Raw genomic sequence first — 21,427 nt, 5'->3', positions numbered from 1 at the left:
AACCTGACCATCATTTCTAAGACCTTCCTACTTACCTCACTCAGGGGACTATGCCCTGCTGTGCTGTCCCTGCCTTTGCCTTAGGAGGTAAGTAGCCATTGCTGGTCATCCTATTCCAGAGCTAGGCTAAATATGGCCCAATTTAGTAGGCTTTTCAGGGAGACTGAGGAAGCTGCTGGACTGTAGGCAGTAAGACTTTCATGACTGACTGATCTGAGGCAAGAGGGGCATTTCTGATAGCTTGTGATACCAATGTCAAGGTGTGTACTGGTTGCTGGAAACCACTGCTCTCGTGGTTATCTCTCTCTGCTTGTCCAAATCCAGAATGGCAGTCTATCATAGAGCACTAAGCATTTACAAGGCTAGAACATAGAAATTGGCTGACTAACCAAGTACTAGAGAAGTGCTACTATCTGTCTTTATGTGACTCTAAAAATAAATGTGCTCATTAACTATCTGCTGCCTATTTGGAATGTGTCAAAACTCTTCTGTATATCACAAGTGTTTACCACTGATTGCTAAGCACATGTAGCGAAGGAAGGTGATGTGGCCTAGGGATTAGAAAACTTAAGGAGATTGGGGAGGCATGGCCTTCAGCCTTAATGCTAACTGATTTTTTTGCATGGCTATAAGCAAGATATTCAGTCCCAGGTCCCATCTACCTCCATGCAGTGTTTTGAAATCTGGGATTGGCAAGTGCTATCTAAATGCACAGGATGATAATGATAATATGTTACTGCAGCAGGGACACTCACAGAAGATATGATTCATCTGTTGGCGCCAAGGCTGATGGCTGGAGGCTATGAAACATGTTGGGTGCTTGAGATGGAAGAGTGCGTGGGCCAGTGAAGTTGCTGAATCTGTGTGGGGGGATTGAATGGATCTCTGTTTCCTCAGGCTGCACACACAGTATGTTGTCACCTACCAATTATTACACGGCATATCCTTTTTTCCTCCTCCTCATCTTCTGATTCTATATGCAGGCCAAGGACTTGTTGTAACTAGCTGATTGATATATTTTCTTTACTCATCAGCAAGATGCGTCTGGATCAAAGCCCAAGATCTAATCACCCTGGACTTTGCAACCATTGAAATCCAGATCCAGTTTATTTATATTGCAACTTTGGTTATAATCTGTTCTCATATGGTATAAAATGGAGTTGATGGAAAAGGGTCCAAAGAAAGGAGGACCATGGCTTGCATTTTGAGATCAATAACTGCAGCAGCACTGCCTCTGCAAGGCAAGCTAGAATAATTATGTATACAGGAACTGTGGGAATTCTGCTGAAGAAGATTGGGCATAAATTGACAACTTTTCAAGTATCTAATGACCAGAAGGAATTTCAGTTTGATATCACCCACTTAGGTTCCAGGCTAAGTGATCACCATTTCGAACCTCTTGATGATGATGCCATCTGGTTTTCCAGGTGAAAAGGGCCACTGGTCTTTCAGCTGCCAGTAACCAGTGGTTTTACTGGCAGTCTTAGCAGATATTGCAAGAAGTACTCGGACCATGAAGAGAGAATTCCCCTGTTGTCCTTTTGAGATCGCCTCGCTAGTACCAGGTAAGCTGATGATGCAGGATGGAGAAGGCTGTGCAGATGATCTAGAGCAGCTCTGGACACAACTGGAAGCTCAAAGGTATTTTTGAGAAAAATTAATAGTTCAGGAAGAACTTTAGTTCAGGGATTATCTAAGGCCAAGAGATAAGAAATGGAGCAATTTCTTTAGGTTTGGCTGAAAATTAAGAAAATGCATAAGCCTAATGGCATCTCAGGCTTCCCAGGGGTAATGCTTCCTGGAGGAGGTAGTGAATATGCCAAACACATTGAGACTACTAAGAGAGGACAGAACTATGATCTCATGGAATTACATTCAGGAATGAGGGGTAAGGTGGAGACTGTAAACAAGAATAATTTTGAATGTTTTGCAGAGTGAAACTAGGCAATTTCTGGGTATCTTTATCATTCTTTTACAGTCACTGTTCCTTCCCCTCTAGCCACGTTCCACAAATAGGTCAGGAGTAATTCATCTTTCATTTCAGGATGTAAGAGTGAATCTCCAGAGACCAGCTACAGCTTGAGAGAAGGCTGTAACACAGCTGTCATAGACTTCAGTGGGGCAAGAAACTTACCAAGCAGAGATACTGCTGGCAGCCAAAGATGTCTTCAATTTTTTTTTCCTCTGCAGTGATGAACATGCACAAAGTGTACCTCTATCCCTGCAAGATGTCTTCTACTACTGTAGCAAATACCTGAAAATCATTTGACTTTATTCAGAGGACTGCCCTGTGAGTAGGAAGAATAGGTATTTTACTTAAGTGACCCCCAAAAGCACTTTGAGAATTTTATGTTATTCTTCATAGTAGATAAAGAAAGCCTGACTTGGTATTTTCTTTCCCTTTTTTGTTTATGCTTGACAAACATCAAAGATGTTGATGTGCCCTTTCTGATTTTGCTATAAACAGTGGTCTCTGACCATGCTGAGGGTGTGCACGATACTAATGAGAAGCAAAACCTTTAACAGAAATTTGACTTCCAAGAAGTTATTAGGCAGTGCAATTGAAAATGTGACAAAAGAAAGGCTAGACAATTCTGGATGATCTGATAAAGATTTCCAACTTTGTTTTGTGATGTACCTTCATACATTGGAGGCAGGCAAGATTTAGATTATGAATGTAAAAACTTTCTTAAAAATTACAAACCTCTTATAAATCCAAAGACTCTAGACTTCTCTAAGCTTTATAAACAGTGAGACAAAGCATGTCCCTAGTTCTTATTTAATTTTGTATATTTTCTGTTCTGTACGAGTCTTTGTGGTATCATCCTTATTACACCAAGAGCAATGCCAGGAACAGAGATCATATGCCCCCTTAAATACCAGAAATTCTCTTGCTATTGCAGTATTCCTAAACATGTCTGCAAGCAAAGTTTTCTTCAGTAATGAAGGCAAACATAGGGTTACTGAGACAGGGTGGCTCCAAGTATTGAATCTCATTTGCCTTTCACAGGGTAAGGAGATAAATTACATATAAAATGGATACTAGTCGTATGGACAACCAGTGCCTATCTTAAATTTGTGCCTAGATGATAGCTTTATTAATGAGGCAGACAGAAATCTTTTTACCTTTGCAATATCTACTTGAGATGCCCCAGGGCAGATCAGAGACTTTGAATTATTTGTTTCTGCTCGTACAAGATCTAGTAGATATTTTCCAATCTGAAATAGAATGGCAATGACACTGCAACTTGTGTCTTGTAGCCAGGTAAAATACTGAGTAACATAATTAAGGAAAATACAAATAAATTGTTCCCAAATTGTACTTGGCTTGAAATCTGTTTCACATCTGAGTAAGAGCTACTCAGATGGTTGAAGACTAGGGCACCCCACCTACAAGGAATGGTTAAAGGAGACAGACTTGCTTAATCTGGCAAAGAGGCTAATAGGGGATCTAATAGCAACCCACAACTAGTTAAAGGACAGTTTCAAAGACTATGAAACCACTTCTTGGTAGTGGCAGATGCTAAAACAAAAAGCAATGCCCCCAAATTTCAGCTTAGAAACTCAGGTTGGAGCTTAGGAAAAGCTTTTTCACCAGGAGAGTGGTGCAGCACTGGGGCAGGTACCCACAGAGCAGGTGAGATCTCAGTTTTCAGAAGTTTTCAAGATGGCTAGATTATGCTGGTTTTGGTGCTAACTCTGCTCCAAACACAAGAATGGCCCAGGTAACCTCCAGAAGTCCCTTCTGTCCAACGCTTTTGTGAGTCTGTCCAAAAGCCTGTTTTCTGCTGCTAGATCTTTTGGTCTAATAAAATGCTACTTTTCCCTCCAACCCTTGCCTCACTATCACCTTCAGATCATCACAGGTCTAACAGAGCTGCTACTGCAATCAAACCTGTCAAATCTGAGAAACAGCAGCTGAAGGTCTTCTCTTCGTCATTGCCTCTTTCAAATGGATGATTCTTTTCCCAAAATTCTCTGAAATGAATTCTGATATTCCCTGAACTTAATTTCCTGATTCCAATACAGAAAAGTATTTAAAGGCTTAACTTAAACCATGAGAGTCTACTCACATGCTTCTTATCAAAATACATGCTTAAGTGACCTGCTGGATCAGAATTTATTGGAGTAGTTCATATTGTTTGGATTTTGGGGCTCTATGCTTTGATTACATAATGCAAACTTTGAAGGAAGCTGCATGACCAAGTCCCAGTTAACTGTGCTGTCCAGCCCTGGTGTCGGATTCTAATTGTATTATCTACACAGTTATGCTTCCAGTTTTATCTTGACAGTAGTCCACTCTCACTCAGATCTCCCAACAAAATTTTTCTGTTTGAATTTCTCTGACCTTCCCGGGACAGGTGGGATGTGAAAGCCTGGTGAGGTCACTGATTTTTCCCTTGTTCATCTGTTCTTCTACACCCCCAGACCTTCCCTGCACCTTTGAGAAGAGTGACAGCAATATATCCTGTAGTCAGGAGCTGCAGGACCTCATGAATCAGCCGCATTAAGACACGGTAACCTGGCCAATCACTTATCCTATCTGTCATCTATGGGCCTAGAAGAAATGAGGTCCTTGATTCAGAGAGGAGATACAAAAATACATTATTAAATACTTAAATGCTATCTCTGCAGAATGGATTTATTTTTTATTTTTTTTTTTAGTGGCAGGAACCAAAGAGCAGTGCATACATATTTTAGACACTGGGGACTGAGGCTGGCATCCTCAGGAACATATCTCCTCCTGCTGTCTCAGGGAAAAATATAGTCGCTTAGGCAGATCTGATTCAAAATAAAACTAGGGTGAAAACGGGAGGCTAGGTGAAAAATGAAGAGAGCTAAAAATTTCAAATGTGCTCTTATTTTAACTCTTGACACATTTTTGTTCTGTTTCAAATCATTTTAAGCAGAGGTTGAGAAAATAATGAGATTAAAATAGAGTTTTAATTATTAATGTCTTCTGGACTTGGGTTTTGGAGACCCAGGTAATATCTGTGGCTCTGCCACTGGCTGGCAGTGTGGCCCTGGGTATGTCACTTCAATCCTTAATGTCACTGTTTCCAGCCTGTGAAATGGAGATTGTAATACTGACCTCTCTGAAACTTTTCAATATGTATGGAAGAAAAATGTGTTTAATATAAGTAGTATTACTTATTAAGCAAAAATGTGACCTGAAAATTTCTTCCTGTAAATATTTTTGGATCAAAATGTAACAGAAAAATGTGAAAAACATTTTTGTTTTTTAAATAATGATGCCAGCATTTCCATGGGGGAAAAAATAATTTAGGGATCATGGTCTTTTAAAATCAGTATTGAGTTTAGAGCAGATATAATCCTAATAAAAGTGGTCTTAATTTTGGTAATCAGCATCTCACTTACAAGGATACCTGTTTCCTGGAAGATGACAAATAATTCCTCCCTTTCCCTGCCCCAGTATTAATATGTGGAGCAGACTTACTTGGACTATCCAACTGTGTATTTATACAAATGTCTTCTCAGATATGATCGCCTGTGGTGGTTGTCAGCTCATAGCAGCTGCGTTGTAATGAGTCTGCATAGAGACACTTCATTTGAAAATCAGAAATTTGTAGCACCAAAACACCCCTATGGGTCTAAATCCTTAGCAAGACAGTTCCTAAGCTCGTGTTCCTGCAAGGAATTTACAGCTTGGGGAAAAAAAACATATACTGAAAAGCTCTATATTACTGGATTTACGAAGACAGAACTTAACTGTTCATTAAAGTTGCATGAATAGGATTTTTTTTGTTTAAAAACAACCAAATAACCCTCTAAAAATTATTAACTGCCCCCAAATGACATTTGTCTTGGGGTATTCTGTTTTATGTTATGCTTTATTTAGCCTTACTAATATTTTTGTTCAATGTTTAAATGAAAAATGCCTTTTCAAAACAAAACTTCAACTAGTTTAATTTTGAAAGTATTGAAAAAACCCTTTTCTATTAAATATCCCTTATTTTTTTTCCCCTTTGCCAAAGCTGACCCAATTTACAAGTAACTTGCTTCCTCCCAAAGGTCCATTCTTCATTCACAATATTTTATCTGCTCTGCTACATGCTGACACCTTTATAATCTGTGCCCCTAGGGTGAGAGGGTCAAAGTAGACCACTGTTTTCCAAGTGGCTTCTCTGCTGGGTGCCTGACTAAAACCTGTCCATTCCAGAGGCTGGTGGGAGTATGAAAATGTAATCTGAGCTTTTACAAAAGCTCAGATTGCTGAAAGTAAATAAACAGGAAAGTAAGTCGTTATATTTTGTGCTGTGATTCTCTGTCGTCTCATTATTTAAGATGGATTGAGGAAAAGAAATGGAAGCTGAAATTATAATATGAAAATGATCTGCATAACTGCAGCTATATATGATTTCTGCTGCCTCGTGTAACAGCAGACCGTCAAAGCCCTTCTGTCGTACTGCCACCTGGTGATGCTCGGAGAGGAAGGTGCCAACACAAAAGATGCTCAGAATGAAGACTGCCCATCCTACCGCTGAGACCTACAAACCAGGTAATGTCTGGAGCTAGGGCAGAGGCTAAAAGGCTGTAATATATAGTTTCATATTTCTGGTCTGTATGGACAAAATAGTTGCCTGGGAAAGGAAGAGCTCTGAATATCTCTTGCAGGAATGCCTGTATTGGGCAAAGGCAGGCTGCTGGAATTTTTCATCTTTATTCTCATCTCATTTGAGAAAAAAAAAAATTGAAATAAAAGTAGCAAATAAAAGTTTAATGGAAATGAAGAAGGAAAAGAACTTAAATAGAAATGAAAATACCACTAGAGCCTGGCACGCCTACATTAGGAATTTAGTCATACACTTGTCATCTGTGCATTTAGGATGGCTTTTAAGATGGATCCCATCTCTGAACTATTCCTCCAGTTGTGCATCATAAAATACAAGCCATGGGACTGACAGACTTTTGCTTCCTTCAAGTTAGAGGCATCTGCACGTTCCTCTAAGCGTTGTGTAGCGACAGATGCATTGAGATACAAAACATTAAGTTTCACTTCATGACCGGTGTCTGTTTTTTAGACAGCTTAACAACTTTTAGTACTGAATAAGCCTTCTTAGACCTCCATGTGAAGCCTGCCATTCACATTTCCCTGCTTACAGAGAGGCAATTCTTCCAGGCAGACACAGCCCTAGAGACCCTGTGTCTGAACCAGCATCCTAACATGCAACCTTGCAGAAGGAATTTGCTGGTTTGTCAGCTCCGAGCCACTGCTCTCCAGCCCTGGAAAGGTATTGCAGCAAAAGGGACTCCTATCTGACACATAGCCACTAAGGAGCCTGTTGCACTTCCCTCTTGTGGTGAGCCTCTCTGCAAGGTAGCTACTGCATTCTTTTATCAGTTCCTCGTTTTTACTCCATGTGGTAGCAGCCTCTGCTTCAAATTTGAAAGCTGTGCTTTCAAGTTCTGCTGAATACACTGAGGTTGCAAGTCATCATGTGGCCAACGACTAGTTTCTTGTTGCTCTACTTTGCTTCTTTAACAAAGTATTTCTGTGTGTTTAGCGCTAGGGTTTAATTCAAGTCTAATATTACCTCTCTGCTAAGCAGCAGCAGCAATTTTGTGTATCCTTACAGGTCAAGTTCCTAGCACAAAAGAAAACATTAATGTAGAATCTGGCTATAAATTAAGTAGAGTTTAAAGAGATTTTTCTTATTATTTACCAGCCTAGAAGAGCGTTCTCTGAACACCCTAAAAGCAGTCCTTTCCTAGGAAAAAAGGAAACCACAGTCTCCAGGGAAGCTACTCAGCTTCAAGAGCTGTTTTTTAAACCAGAGCATGCCAGGTAGCAAAACTACTGCTTTCATCGGTTTGTCTTCATTCCTTCTGTCCAGAATTTTGTATGACATGGCAAAAGCTAGCAACCAAATGCAACTGGAATATTAGTTCTGTAAATAAGGAATTAAAGAGAAGGGAAGATACATGAGTCTAGTTCAGAGAGCTAGAAGAATACCTGTAGAAAAGCCAGGCTTATCCTTGAATAGGGTGTGACAGCTTGTTAAGCATGCTTATTAGCTATTTGAAGGTACCCGAATAGTTACCACTGTGAGAAAGCAACCTTCCTGGATACATACAGAGTCCGTCTGAGAGCGCAGCTTATAGGAGAGTAAGGTCACAGGAGCAGGAGTGTTATAAATAGATTTGGGAGCTGCAAAAGGAAAAATAATAGTAGTTAGTAGGAGACACATCAGAGATAGAAATATGTCTGCTGTCATACTTGTGTTGCAAGGATTTTGCTTAATTTGTTTAGCCATGAACTTCAGGCTCCCTATTTCCTCTAAGATGACGATGAGAGTTGCTGCAGGCTGTACAAGCTACACAACATCCTTGCAGAGAGCAAGGAGGGGTGTTAAACAGGAACTAGGACCAATTTCTGAGACTTAAGAAAGTGGTGTTGTCTGCAGAGGTTTTGGTGCTGCTTCTGCAGAGAGTGAGAAGAGTAAATCTTCTAAGAAAATAGCTCTTGCACAATATGTGTTTATGTAATTATATCTTGTGGTTTTGTCTGATGCTGTGGCTGAGAATGGTATTTTCTGGTAAGTGCTATGTGCTAAAGTCTACCTTTCTGGTTTGTGAATATTTGAAAAAAATTTTCCTGCAGAACTTATGTATCATGATCCTTTCGTTCGACAACTTTTGAGTTGATCATGAAAACAATGAATTCCTGTGTATCCTCTAGTAGAAAGTTAATCTGAGGTATGGGAGGGGGGAGAAATGGTATGCCATTATATTTTGCATTAGCCTTTTGACTTCCTCAGTCCCATTAGACTAACATGCCTTCTAGTGTGGAGAACATGTGTTCAGTCAAGCTGCCTTAAAAATTTTCCTGCACAACATTTTTCTAGTCAGTAGGTGGCACTTAATCAAAATAGCAGCTTCCCAGAGGAACTTTCATATTTGATACTTGTTTTCTTTTTTTGGGGGGAAAAAAAAATTCTGTTAATTTGATCAAGATGTTTTATTCTGACACTTTCAAACAAGAATGTTTTCACTTTTGTTACAACTAATTTTTAAATGTGGCTGCTTCTTTCTTGTGTTTTTAAAAGTTGATATTGTTTTCCTAACTCTGGAATAATTTTGGTGGCATTTAGTTACACACAGAATTTTTTTTTTTTTAAAAAAGTTTAAAATTCTTTAGGGTGTGTCTGTGACTATATAGTCCAGTTATTCCCCCCCTCACACACATAGCACTGACTACTTTTAAAGGAGCCACAAAAGATGAGCAAAGTTGGGGGCTGTCAAGCAGCAGAATTACACTTGCTGTGGTAAGGGTTCATAGGAAACTACTTCAGGATTGCACAGATTGGAAAAGGCTGAAAACCACTGCACGACTCTGACCTCTAAGATGCAGGTTATTGGATATACTGTGGTTCATTCCCGTTTAAACAACAAAAGCTTTGGAAAAAATCCCATTTTGATTTACAGATTTTTGTTGATGGAGGCAATTTGTTCCAATTTCCAATGAAACCTTTTGAAATAGCAGAATTTCATGTGACAAATTACCCTTACGTAACACTGTTACTACTGATCAAATGGTACCAGCACCAAGGTGCAGGCTGGATGCCAGGAGGCACAGAGGGTGGGTTGCAGGCTGCCTGGCCTTGCCCGGGAGGAAATGCCCAGGGGAAGGAAATGGATCCCTTTCCCGAGACATGTTAGGAGCTTGACTCCAGCACTGACGCTGCAAACTTTTTACAGCCAATCAGTCATGGTGCCAGAGTAGTCAGTGGCGTAAGCAGACCTCCCAGTCCAGACTGAGAGGGCTGAGCTCCAAGGGGTGCTGGCAGGCAATGGGCAGAGCAGCGTTGCCTCACGGATACGCTGTACGTCTTTACCAGCTACCAGTCCAAGGGCTTCATCAGCATGATCTCTATTTAATTATTTCACTTAAAGCTGAAGTGTAGTTACCTGTGCAGGTATACAAATATGCAAGTTACCTTACCATCTGCATAGTGTGGCCATGCATCAGTACGTGCTGCCTTATTTTCCTCAGAGGTGGAGGTGCTGCCTGGGGGCGGCAGGCCGGGGCGGGAAGGCTGCCTCTCCAGGGCCCTGGCCCAGTTCGGGGCTGCCTGGCAGCACCAGCAGAAGCTGGCTTTTGCTTCCCGCCTCCCCAGGGCTCTGCCCTCCAGGGAAAACCTGGGCAAGGAGGTGGGTTGGCCTTCCCTGCCACCCCAGGCCTCCCCTCCTGCGTGCCAGAGGGAGAGGAGCTGAGCTGCTCAAGTTCACAGTCCTGCGGCTTTTTGCTTCATGGCCTGCTGCCTTCTCTTCTTTGGGAAGATTTGCTAAGGCAGCTGAACGCCTCCTTCATTGCAGATTTCAAGGTTTACTGAGAAAAACGATGAGCGAAAATGATTGCTAAGCAGATGGTTTAAATTTTTGCATTGCCTTTCTCTGCGGTCTGTCAGCTTCTGTTCTGCCATTGAAAAGACGGGAGGAAAATGAAACAATGCTGCTTTCCTTTATGTTGTTAAAGAAATGAAAAATAATTTGATGAACATTTTTTAATCAACATTCTTTTTATCAAGAAAAAAGAAAGAAGATAGCTGGATCTTAGCAGGGAAGTTGAACAGTGGAAAAAAACCCCTGCAGCTAGCTCAACTTTTGGATACTTTACAGTGTTGAAAGGGACATGCATTTAACTGGGTTGGTTTTTTTTTTTTTCTAGACTGAATGTGCAGCAGAAAAATGTATTGTCTCAGCAAAATCAGCTACATTTTATTTCCTATGTCTACAAGGAGAAAAGCTTGAAGGGAGAAATACAGGATTTTCGGCAAAGCTCCCTCCCATTTGGGTTTGCAGTTGGGCTGAACTATCAACCTCTTGGGCAATGGCAACTGCACAGGAATTGCCAGAGGACATGTTTGCTCTTGGTGTAATCAGTCAGCCCATTTGGTGAATCTAATGCAACTGAAATGTACTGCAAGTTGGGTTTTGGGAGAAAGCTGCAGTAGCTGACCTCCAGCCTCAAGCTGGAGAAGTGCTGTGCTTCTAGCCATTCTGGACCACTAAGATAACTAAGATATTGCAGTGTGGGTGGTGTTGTTACTGTAAAGGCATGAAACAGGGTTTTTCCACTTGTGTGTGGAGGTTAAAGTGGCAAAGAAGAGAGAAGTTTAATGAAGTTAATAAGAATCAACATAAGGGACATTATTTGATGCTGTGAGACTGGTGGACCTTGTAGTTATCTCCAGTTCCTTGCCTCAGGAAGCCTACTGTATGTCCAGCTCAGGCAGGACATCTCATCTCCACTGGGCCATGCATGATCTACCTAAGAGTGCTGCCCCTATGAGATAGCAGTTTCCCAGTCAGTGTTCGTAGAACTAGCTCCTGGGTCCCGGAGGTTATTAATGCCCTTTCTAGAAACCTTAAACCAAGATGAGGGTTCCTTTGAACTAGGTGCCCTGCACATAGATAGAATGCAAGGATGTGGGAGACATGCCTTTTTTTTTTCTCCTGTGGGGTTGGGGGGAAAAAGGACAAAGAAAGGAAGGATTTTTCTGTCCATTTTTGTAGGTGGAGGCACAGTGTAAGGGGCTGTTAATATAAACAGCCCAAACTGACAAAGGGCATTGTGGCACTGTCTCCTACTACATTAGCTATTGGCTTGTCTTTAACCCTTGAGTTATTTTTGCTACAGATAATTTGGTTACAGCTGTTCTGCTCCAGTGAAGCACAGATTAAGTGGGAGGGCGTGTTGAAACTCTGGACTTTCAGCCCCATCAACAGTTAGCGCAGAATGAAAAAGAGAAATGGTGCTTCCTCTGCTGTGTGGATTAAAAATCTAATGACTGTGGCTCCTGGAGTCCTGACAGCATCTAGTAGAGGGGGGCACCACTGGATAGGGAAGGCTCCTGGGAAATAAACCTCTCTGATCAAACAGCATGGAGGGGCTGCTGCAAATGACCTTCTGTTTTGTGGTTTTAAACTGATGCTAAAAGGGTGGAAATGGAGCACATTTAGGCTTCTTTCTGAGTTAGGAAAGGGAAAACGATGTTCTTTCTGGGTTGGTATTAATATTCTCTTCTGTGTCTCTGTGCTTCTGCCATTCATCTCACCAGTATGATTTTGGCTAGATTGGAACTGGGAAACTATCAGCTTATATGTCAACGGCCTAAAGCAGAAAATTAGCGGATGTGTTGGCACAGCCTTTCGCAGGCTGCGTGAGCTTGCTCGGCCTGTGCTCAGAGCTGCGAGCTGCCCAGAGGCCTTGCAGCCGTGTCAGTGCAGCACTGAGTTCAGCCGCACCTCTGCATGTCTCAGCGGAGCTCACTAAAGTGGCCAAATGCAACATTCACTGGAGCTGCCCTGGGTGTGGGTGGCTCAGTGTGACCTTGCATCTGCCTGGAAACACCCTGTAGATTATACTTAGTTTAGCTAATGCTTTCCCAAACCTGGTCAATTTAAGGCTACCGTCTGTACAGACTGGAGTAGAGCATTTTCCTCGGGATCTAAGGTATATTTCTGTTTGCAGCAAAACTACAGAGCTGCTTAATTCCTAGTATTATCTGTAAAGTGATGAACTAAACCCATGATTTTGCTGCCACCTATATTGTTGATCTTTCTTTCAATAAATACATTTCCACAGTAAGGGATGAGAACAGTCCTCTGGGGCTGTTCTATGCCAGAAACATTGCTGCATTGAGAGAGGTCCCTGCGGGGTATAGGCAATCTCTGTCCTGTCTTATTACTTAACCCTATTGAACAGTGAAATCAGTCCCTTCAAGACTTGCTGCTTCTACCTTCAGAAACATCAGGAGTCTCCAGTCTGGATACTGCCCTAGCTTGGCTGGAAGAGAAAGTTAGTCTTCCTCCTGAATACTTTTTCAGGCATTTGAGTGAAATAGATGTTAACAGAAAACAGATGGCTTTAACCACCTAGGGTAACCCCTCAGATTTCAGTCACTGTAAGGCCATGATCCCACTGATTCTCAAGGTCACCATAAAATTCTTGGGGAGAAGCAGTTTAGGAAACACGTGAATTTCCTGTGTAAAAATGTTTAAACTCCACCTCCCCTTAAAAACTAATTATAAAGCCTTTCAGATGTGTTGTTAGGGAGAACAAAAAAGCTACTAGACAACTAGGAAGTAGTCTTCCCCCAACCCTGTAGCTAATCTAGGCTTTTTTATATTGTCAGTGAGCTTATAGTGCTTGCTTGCCTCTTGGTCTGAGTAGCTGCCTTGACCATTGTAGTAGAGAGGTCAAGGACTTAGCATTTACCTCAGCATTCAAATGTATTTTAAGGGTACTACATCTGAGGAAGGACTCCAACTGTTGCCTGTCCTTTGGGCACAGGTTGCACAGAGAGCATGAGCTTTGTGGTGCTGTATTCCTGTAGTAGTTTGGGAAACCTTACATTTAGAACAAAAATGAAACAACCACCCCCCACACATATACCTTTTCTTTGTGAATATAGTATGGGGGGGAAGTACTTTGTTATTCTTGACTCAGGGAGAAGCATGCAATGCCTGCCAGTTTTGTGCATAAGCTGAATTGTTCTAAGTTGCTTTGGGAGCTTGGCGGGTCCTGAGCATGTGGTTCATTTGCTCTTCACTTCTGCTTTCCTCAGGAAGTAAGTGCAGCAGCTAATCAGGTGATTCACAGTGGAAAGTTTAAAGAGCAGAGTGGGAGCTGCTGCTTACACCAAGATGCCTAGCAGGACAGAAGCAGTAACGCTCATGTCTCTGGATGTGGTTATTGACTGCAACAGGAGCTGCTAAATCTAGGAGCCCAGGTATGTAAAGAGATGTGAAAGCAAAAGGAACAGAGTGTTATCTGTTGAAGGAAACTACAGTATTATTTGCAACTGGTTTGTTATAGTAGGATCACCTTCAAACAGCAAAGGCTTCTGTCAAAGTTCATCCTAAAATGCAGTACAAGGAGGGGAAAAAGGATCAGCAGTTTGCTTGTACCCTTTAATCTAGGGATAACAGTACGATTGTAGATGTAAGGGGTGTATCTGTTGCTGCTGCTAGTGGAGACTTGTTAGATTTGGTTTAACTGCATGTCCTTGTCTAAAGAGCTGCTGTTGTGAGATGATCAGAATTGCCCTGGTCTTGTTCCTTTGAGTTTGTTGCAATTATATTGTTCGTGACTGACCAGAAGCATTCTGCTTGCTCTTGAGATGGGGGCATTACTTCACTTCCAGGAGGACCACATCTCAAAAGCAAGTATACCCAATATCTATGCTTTTCTCCTGGCTGCACTAGGGGTACATGCAAGTCAGAGAAGAAACTGTTCCCAATTAGGTATTTAGAAGCTAATTTTTAAAACAGAAAAAATGAGGAGTGGGTACATGAGGGAGAGCCTAAGTCAGTTTTATAGCAACTTTTGGATTACATGGAGATGCTTTTCAAACAAAAATAAAGAGAAAATGCAGTTAAGTGTTTGAAACTGAACTAATGATTTGTGAGGTTGTACTGCAGAAATGCCTTGTCCAACTTAGATGTATTCAAAAAGTAAAAATATGCTTGGACACATGAAGTCCTAGTGTAAATGAATGCAACTCCTTTGATAGTAATAGTGTCACACCTTCTTGAAACAAGCTGAAATGATATTGCTGAAGAAGTAGAGGTTGTGTCCTACTGAAATGGGACTTGTTCTTTGAACAGTATTCAACCTTCTCTAAGATGGCAAGTGTTTTAAAACACCTCTCTTATTTGTATTTTGTCAACTATTTGTATTTCAAGGCACCGGTCAGGTTAGGCTCCTATCGTATAAAGTGCTGTGCCAGAACTTAGGAAGAGACAATACCTTCCCCGTAGGATTTAAAATTAAATGGACCTGGCAAGGATGGGTAGGATATAGAATTTTGCAACTTGTTTTAATTCATTGCAGTCCTCGTATTGGAGAAGATAAATAGTGACATCAAAGTGTAAATCTTTTTGGTGATGTTTTTAGGTTTGCCTCATGAAATATGTCAAGAAGTATGGTCACTAGACATAAGACTGATAGGTGTAGATAATTTAAGAAAGATAGAGGGAGCTCAGGGAGGAAGAACAGGTGATTAGAAGGGACAGAGGTAAGAGAGTAGCAGATGGACAGCATCTGGCACAGTGTTCGTTCTGAGGTACTATCATGTCCTGTGAGCAGAGAGTGTTGTGAGCCACAAAGAGGGAGTTTGTGATTGAATTGGGAGAGAACAAGAATTTGTGAGACAAGATGATTCCTAAAAGAAACAAGCAATACTTTCTACTGCTTGGGTCTGTTATGGCATCAGACAGATTTCCTAGGGAGGTAGTGGAATCACTGTTTTTAGTGTTTAAAATGATTGACTGGCATGACTGTTCAATGAACAGATTTATCTTGGCTGCCAAGGAAAGGAAGGAGTATAAAGAGGTATCACACAGTGGATTTTTGGGGTGCTGTGAGCCAGAATCCTGGGGTTTAATAGTCAAGAAAAGGCTATTAGGAGAAGGAATATTTAAAGCAGGTAGTCCTAGTACTAGGGGTCTGATATTTAGTCTAATAATGCCTCTTGTCATCTGGACAGTTGGAGTAAATAAGGCGGGAAATTGTAGTCCTCATTTTGCTTTCATGTACATTTGGAGATTAAAGATTTCCATGTACACTCACATTTCTGACATTTTTTACAGATACCATGAAAAGTGGATCAAACTCTGAAATTTGGTATGAGACTTGATTGTGTTTTGGTCAACCATCTTGCCATGAGGCCCTTCTCTGATAACAAATTATTTTTAAATGTATAAGTAAACTTCTTGGTGCAAATTGCGTTTTTTGTAGCTGTATGGGATCATTCTTTGGACTGCTGGGGGAGTTAATCCCAGATAAATATAATTAAAATGTCATTTAAAAAAATCATGCTTGTTCAGCCAGTAAGCTTTTAGTATCAGTGTTCTTCCTGTTCTCTGCCAGCTTTGGTCAGGCCTTTCTTCCCTTTTGTCTTAGTCTGAAAAGGCGTAGCCACATTGCAGTGTGATTTCACCAAGCTTCATTTAGAACAAAAGGGAAAATACACAAATATGTTTCACTTCCTCTCTGTTACCTGGCACTACTTTCTGAATGACAGCATCAGGTTTATCTGATATATTTTCACTTTCATGTCTTTTAAAATCTTTATTATTTAGACACTACTTTTTGTATCATTCTGATATTTATAATTTATCAAAACTGAAATAAGCCGTTAATTTACACTGAGTATCAGGACAAATGGTGGGATGTAGAAGAGACCCAACATATACAACCTTTTCAAAATATCTAAGCTGTCCTTAATACCAAAGATACTTGAATGCTGGACCCTTTGATATTGTGATTGGTCTAGAAGAATCATTATCCTCCAAGAGGAATAGAAAACTCAATCGATTTAGAAGTCTGAATGAAATTGTAGATGCAAGAAAAGGCTATTAAGAAAAGGAATATTTAGAGCAGACAGTGCAAGTGGAGACAACAGAGTAATATTTGACTAAATATCAGTCCTCTAGTATGCCTCTTGTAGTCTAGACAGTTGGAGTAAATAGGGAAGCAAATCATAATCCTCATTTTGCTTTCATGTACTTCTGGAGATTAAAGATTTCCATGTACACTCAAATGTCTTACATAGTCTGTTAAAATTAGGTCTTCATTAATGAAGTTGTGTGTGCATATCTGGTTTTAATAGTTTCTGTGGAGAGAGGAAGAATTCTTTCATTACATAGATTCATAGAGAATTTTTTGAGTGACCAGCCCTGCTTGCCTTAGCTGTGTCACCAGCTAGAAGGGCCTACTAAGCAAATTATGGATAGAAGGAGAGAAAATTGGTAAACACACTTGCAGTGCCGTGCAGTGCAGTTCAAGCAGTGCTATTGACTGATCAGTCACTGACCTTCTGAGGCCAGCGTAAACACTTCATTTCACCTCTCTATGCCTCAGTTTCACCATCTCTAAAATGCCTCTGTAAAGGATTTTGGGCTTCTCTATACAAATGACCAAGGTGAAGGTAGACACGGAGTGAGTTACTTGTTACTTAGCATTGATTTAGGCTTAGAAGAGTAGCTTCCAAGGTGAGAGATTTCCCTTAGGAAGAGAATGGTGCCATTTGGAATGTGACAGCAGCCTCATTGAAAAAGTAACTCTGAACTATGCCTACTGAAGCCCCTAGAACCAGACCCAGGCTTTCTCAACACACAGTACAGCTTCACAATGACTCAAGTGGACCAAAATCCCATACCAGGGTTAAGTATAACACATGACAAATGTAACTCCTACGCAGTCATGAGGAACAGAGTCTTCCTGTTTACTCTGTGCAGACAATCATCACACTTTTTCTGCTCACAGGGCTGTGTTGTCTTAACACAGATAATTAAGGAAAACAGCAGCAGCAAAACACAAAATGTTGTTGAGGTAGGAAGTTCCAGATTGACATCCCTGGATACTGATCAAAATTTCATAGCCCTCTGTCTCCTAGCAAAGGACAGAGTATGGGCTGTGATAGAATAAGTTACCTTCTACTGTAGTGTGAAGGATCAGCATTTGCATCCAAGCGTAGGTGTTTGCTGGGACCATCAACTTGCTGCAGGTGGTGTGGTGCACAGTGACAAGATAATGTCACCCTCTTCCTCTCTGCAGTATGGAGCTACTGCATGAGTGGGGAAGTGAAACTGGTTTGTCTGGCTTGGAGTGGCAGGATGCAAGCAGTAAGCATAGCTGATGGATGGTGAAGGAAGAGAATCCAAAATATAGTATTAGTGTTGGCTCATAATTTCTAAACCAGGCTCATAATAGTAATTTTTTAAAATTTGTTTTAAGGGATGTATGTATTGGTAGCGCAGGAGATCTGACTCAGTTTTTTTGGTTACATTTGCTTTTTGGCATTTTTATTGACAAGCTAGAATGGCAATCAAAGAGGTATTGTAGAGAAGGAACCTATTTCCTAGAAATGGAGGTACATTGGTGTTTTTCTTTGAGGAGGTGTAATGATGTGTTAAAGATTCTTCTAGGCTCTTAAAAGAAAATATACTTGGTAAGCAAAGTGATGAGCTACATTCATCTTGGTGACAACTCCCCAGCTGCCTGCCTGCACTATGATAATTTATGTGTCATATTTTGAGTAGTCAGACAATGTCCTAGACACCCGTAAGTGTATGGCTGATTTTGATGGAAACTGGAGAAGCCTGATTTCCATTGGTGTAAGCACTATGATTATGTAGGCTCTGGGTAGCAGGGTGAGCTCACAGAAAGCCCACAACAAAGGAGTAGAGTTGCTGTGGATTCAAGGCTCTGTCAGTGATCTCCCAGAAGGCTATGGATGAAAGCAGGGCTGGAAAGTAGATGAGAGGACTTGGGGTTGAGATGAGGGTACCAGAGGGATTCCTCTACCTCTAGTGCAAGATGGACCCATTGTAGGCTCAATTTGATGGAAATGAGGCCGCTAGAAGCACCTTGCTCCTTCACTGAGGCATATCCATTTCAGTTTACAGGATCAGCAAAACAGGTAGTGTTGTAGTGAAAATACCTACGTCTTGTACAGAGCTGTACATCTGCAGGATAGAAGACCTGAATGGTGCTGCCTGTTTGGGCCAGCACACCCATGTGGGGTATTGTTGGCTTTTTCACACAGCTCCTATTCCAGCCAGTGCTTCAACCCCACTCCAGGTGGGGCATGCTCAGAGATGCGCAGCTTAGTTTAACATCCATACTCAATGAAATGTGTAACCTGGCTCTTGGGTAGTGCTCTTCTGTTGCAGATCTGATGATGGTAATAGTTATGACTTGTTTTACAGTTGGGGTGACTGAAGTATAGGAACAGGATCTGGCTCAGTGGCAAAGCTGGGCCTGGAATCCAGATTTCCTGCATGGCTTACTGGTTTGTCTTGCCAAAGCCCAGATGAGCTGTATATAGCACATGCACACATGTCTTAGGGGAGAGAGCTTGTTCATGTGATTGCAAGGTGGTAATGCTCTTGTCCAGGAGCAGAGTGCTTTGCCATCAGAATTGGAAAAGAGTCAGTGGCTGCCAGCATTTCCATGCTTCTAAACTCCTCAACTTCAATAATTAAGACTTTCAGTGTCTAGTTTCATGGGACAGTTGGCTGGTAAGAGATGATGCTAACTGTAAATAACACGGTATCTTTACCTTCAGGTCTCATTTCAGCATGGACAAAGCAGCTGAACTCACATGGCAGCTGGAGGGTTCACCTGGCAAAGCAGGACAGCAAGAGCAAAGCCCTGATGATGGAGACAAAGCAGAAGTGCTGGGACAGCCTGCACACAGCAAGAACAAGCTACCCCAGGGCCACACCCTCCAGTGGGAGACTCTAGGCAGACAGTTTGTAGAGTATGAGCAGATGGCTCCATTTCTCATCCCAGAGGAGCAACAGAGAAGGCTGCTGGACTTTCTTCCCCTCTTCTTAAAGGTTTGTTCTCCTTGTTGCCTTTGGTGCAGATACCAAGGATGTACATTTGAGTTTCTGTAGCTCTATCCATTCTGTGTTCACCCTAACTGCTGGTGGAGTTAATCAGAGCATGATCCCTTTGTGTAGGTGATAATTACTTTTATTCCATTGGGAGCCTGGGGAAAGTTTCTTGTCCTTTTGTCTAACTAACCTGCTATGTTAGCAAGACAAAAGTACATGGGGGAGCACTGATTTATTTTCATAAATGGCTAAATTCTGCTCTTGGAGTCAAGGGATATATTGAGGACACAGGCATGTTTCAAAGTGAGTACCCTGTGAAGAGGTTACTTCATGTCTGCCTCATCTATTTTATTACTCAGTGGGGGGCTGAGCACTTTTTCATTCTGGGAAAATGTGGTTGTGGCATGCAGCCAGCTAGGGGAAAAGCAGGGGTACAGTCTTAAGATGGAATTTGTGGGTTAATGACAGTGCTGTTGCCTAATTTTGTGCTTGAGAGAGGAGTTGTGTTATAGATGGGGAAGCTGTGGCATGAGGAGAGGAAGGTGGTACTGTGGGTGAGGGACACAGCTGAGAACTAGAACATTTTAATTAGCAGGCTGCCCTACCCCATGCCCTAGTTTCTACCAGCCAACAACTGCTGAGATTGCCATATTGAAAGGTGAAACTGGAAGAGCTCTGTAACGAATGGGAGCCTTATGGGTTGGTTTTGTTTGCTAGAGTGTGTGAAACGTACAGGGAATTGTTTGAGTGGACCATACAGCAACAGAATGGTAGAGCTTAATTCTGAGAGGAGCAGAAAACCTGGCCTATCTTTAAATGTACTGTGGCCATGTTGTAGTGCAGAAAAATTGTTTTTTCTCTTGAATTACCGTGGGTATTTATGGGTATGGAATCTGTGCTTTTACACTCTCTCACTATGTAAGTCTTTCAGAAAGAAAATAAAAGCTGCTTTTTGGTGAAACCATATGTTAATGATGGCATATATCAGCCATCTGCACTTGTGAGTTTTCAGTGGTTTTTAGTGACCAAACTCAGATCCATCTGTTCCCTACCTAGCTGAACTAGTTTTCTAAGAAGTTAGTGGGTAGGTGAGGAAGAAAAAAAAGTTAATGACATGGTCACCCTGTTTATATGGAAGCATTGTGGGACATAAACAGTGATACTCTGTAGTGAGAGAGACATCTTGAACTGTGTGTTCAGGGAAATCACTGTGCTCATGGCTATGAAATCTTTGGTGTCCATGACAGTAAAGGAGGAATAACTTCCAGATAGCCATAAACATTTAACTCAGCTGGACGGAGCATGAACTGGTGAAGCTCGTAAGTCTTGCTGAAGTGACTTTGAAATCACTGTAGATGCTGGTGTTAACTAACAGCACTGAAACAGGTTGCCCATTGGTGTCAGTGTGATGGAAACAACTGAGTTGCAGGTAGGATCTGTTGATGCCTATGGTGAAGAGTTTGTTGTGTTTGAGCACAAGCTTGCCCTGGTCCAAGACAGAGCAGACAAAATAAATGGAAGGGTCTGAAAAGGCAGTGAGTGTGTAAGCTAGAGTCTCAGAAGTAGCCTTCTCATTCAATCTAAATGGCCGTACAGGTATTTTATGATTACTGAACAAGGCTTTCGTTTTTCACCACTTCCTCTCAACTTCTGGATTTGTTTGCATAGAAGAGTGTCCCTCCTGAACCAAAGTCTGTATTTGGACAGAAGAGCTGTTGCTCTCTGAATACGTGCCTGTATCTCTCTCTCTGCATGTGGCACTACACGTGCTGGGGCAGACTTCACTCTCTTGGGAGCTCACCACCGCTTCATCAGCTCATAAAAATCCTGGCTTTGCAAAGGTGCAGTGTTCCTTCCACAGCCTTCAAAGAATGCTCTTCAAAGTCAGATCAGGACTGATAATTTGGCAGTTTTCTGTAGAGGAGCACCTTCTTATTCCATGGATCTGTTTTTTTAATGGCTTGCTGAAAATTGCACTGGTTTTTTTCTGAGACAGCACAGCAACAATATGCAACCTTTTTGCTTGGAGCAAGAGGCGTCTGTTCTGCCTTTC

General features: G+C 41.6%; 1 protein-coding gene across 1 annotated transcript in view; it reads left to right on the top strand.

The window, feature by feature from the left end:
- Positions 1-19,112: 19,112 nt before the first annotated feature.
- WDFY4 (WDFY family member 4) overlaps positions 19,113-21,427 on the top strand; it is a 143,520-nt gene continuing 141,205 nt past the window's right edge. The window contains exon 1 of the mRNA XM_075717401.1: positions 19,113-19,374. Within this exon, the coding sequence (XP_075573516.1) occupies positions 19,114-19,374 (261 nt within the window). The 5' untranslated portion in view covers position 19,113. The remainder of the gene's footprint in view (positions 19,375-21,427) is intronic.

Source organism: Pelecanus crispus, chromosome 10, assembly GCF_030463565.1.
Source record: "Pelecanus crispus isolate bPelCri1 chromosome 10, bPelCri1.pri, whole genome shotgun sequence".
NCBI lineage: Eukaryota > Metazoa > Chordata > Aves > Pelecaniformes > Pelecanidae > Pelecanus > Pelecanus crispus.
This window is presented reverse-complemented; position numbering and strand designations above follow the sequence as displayed.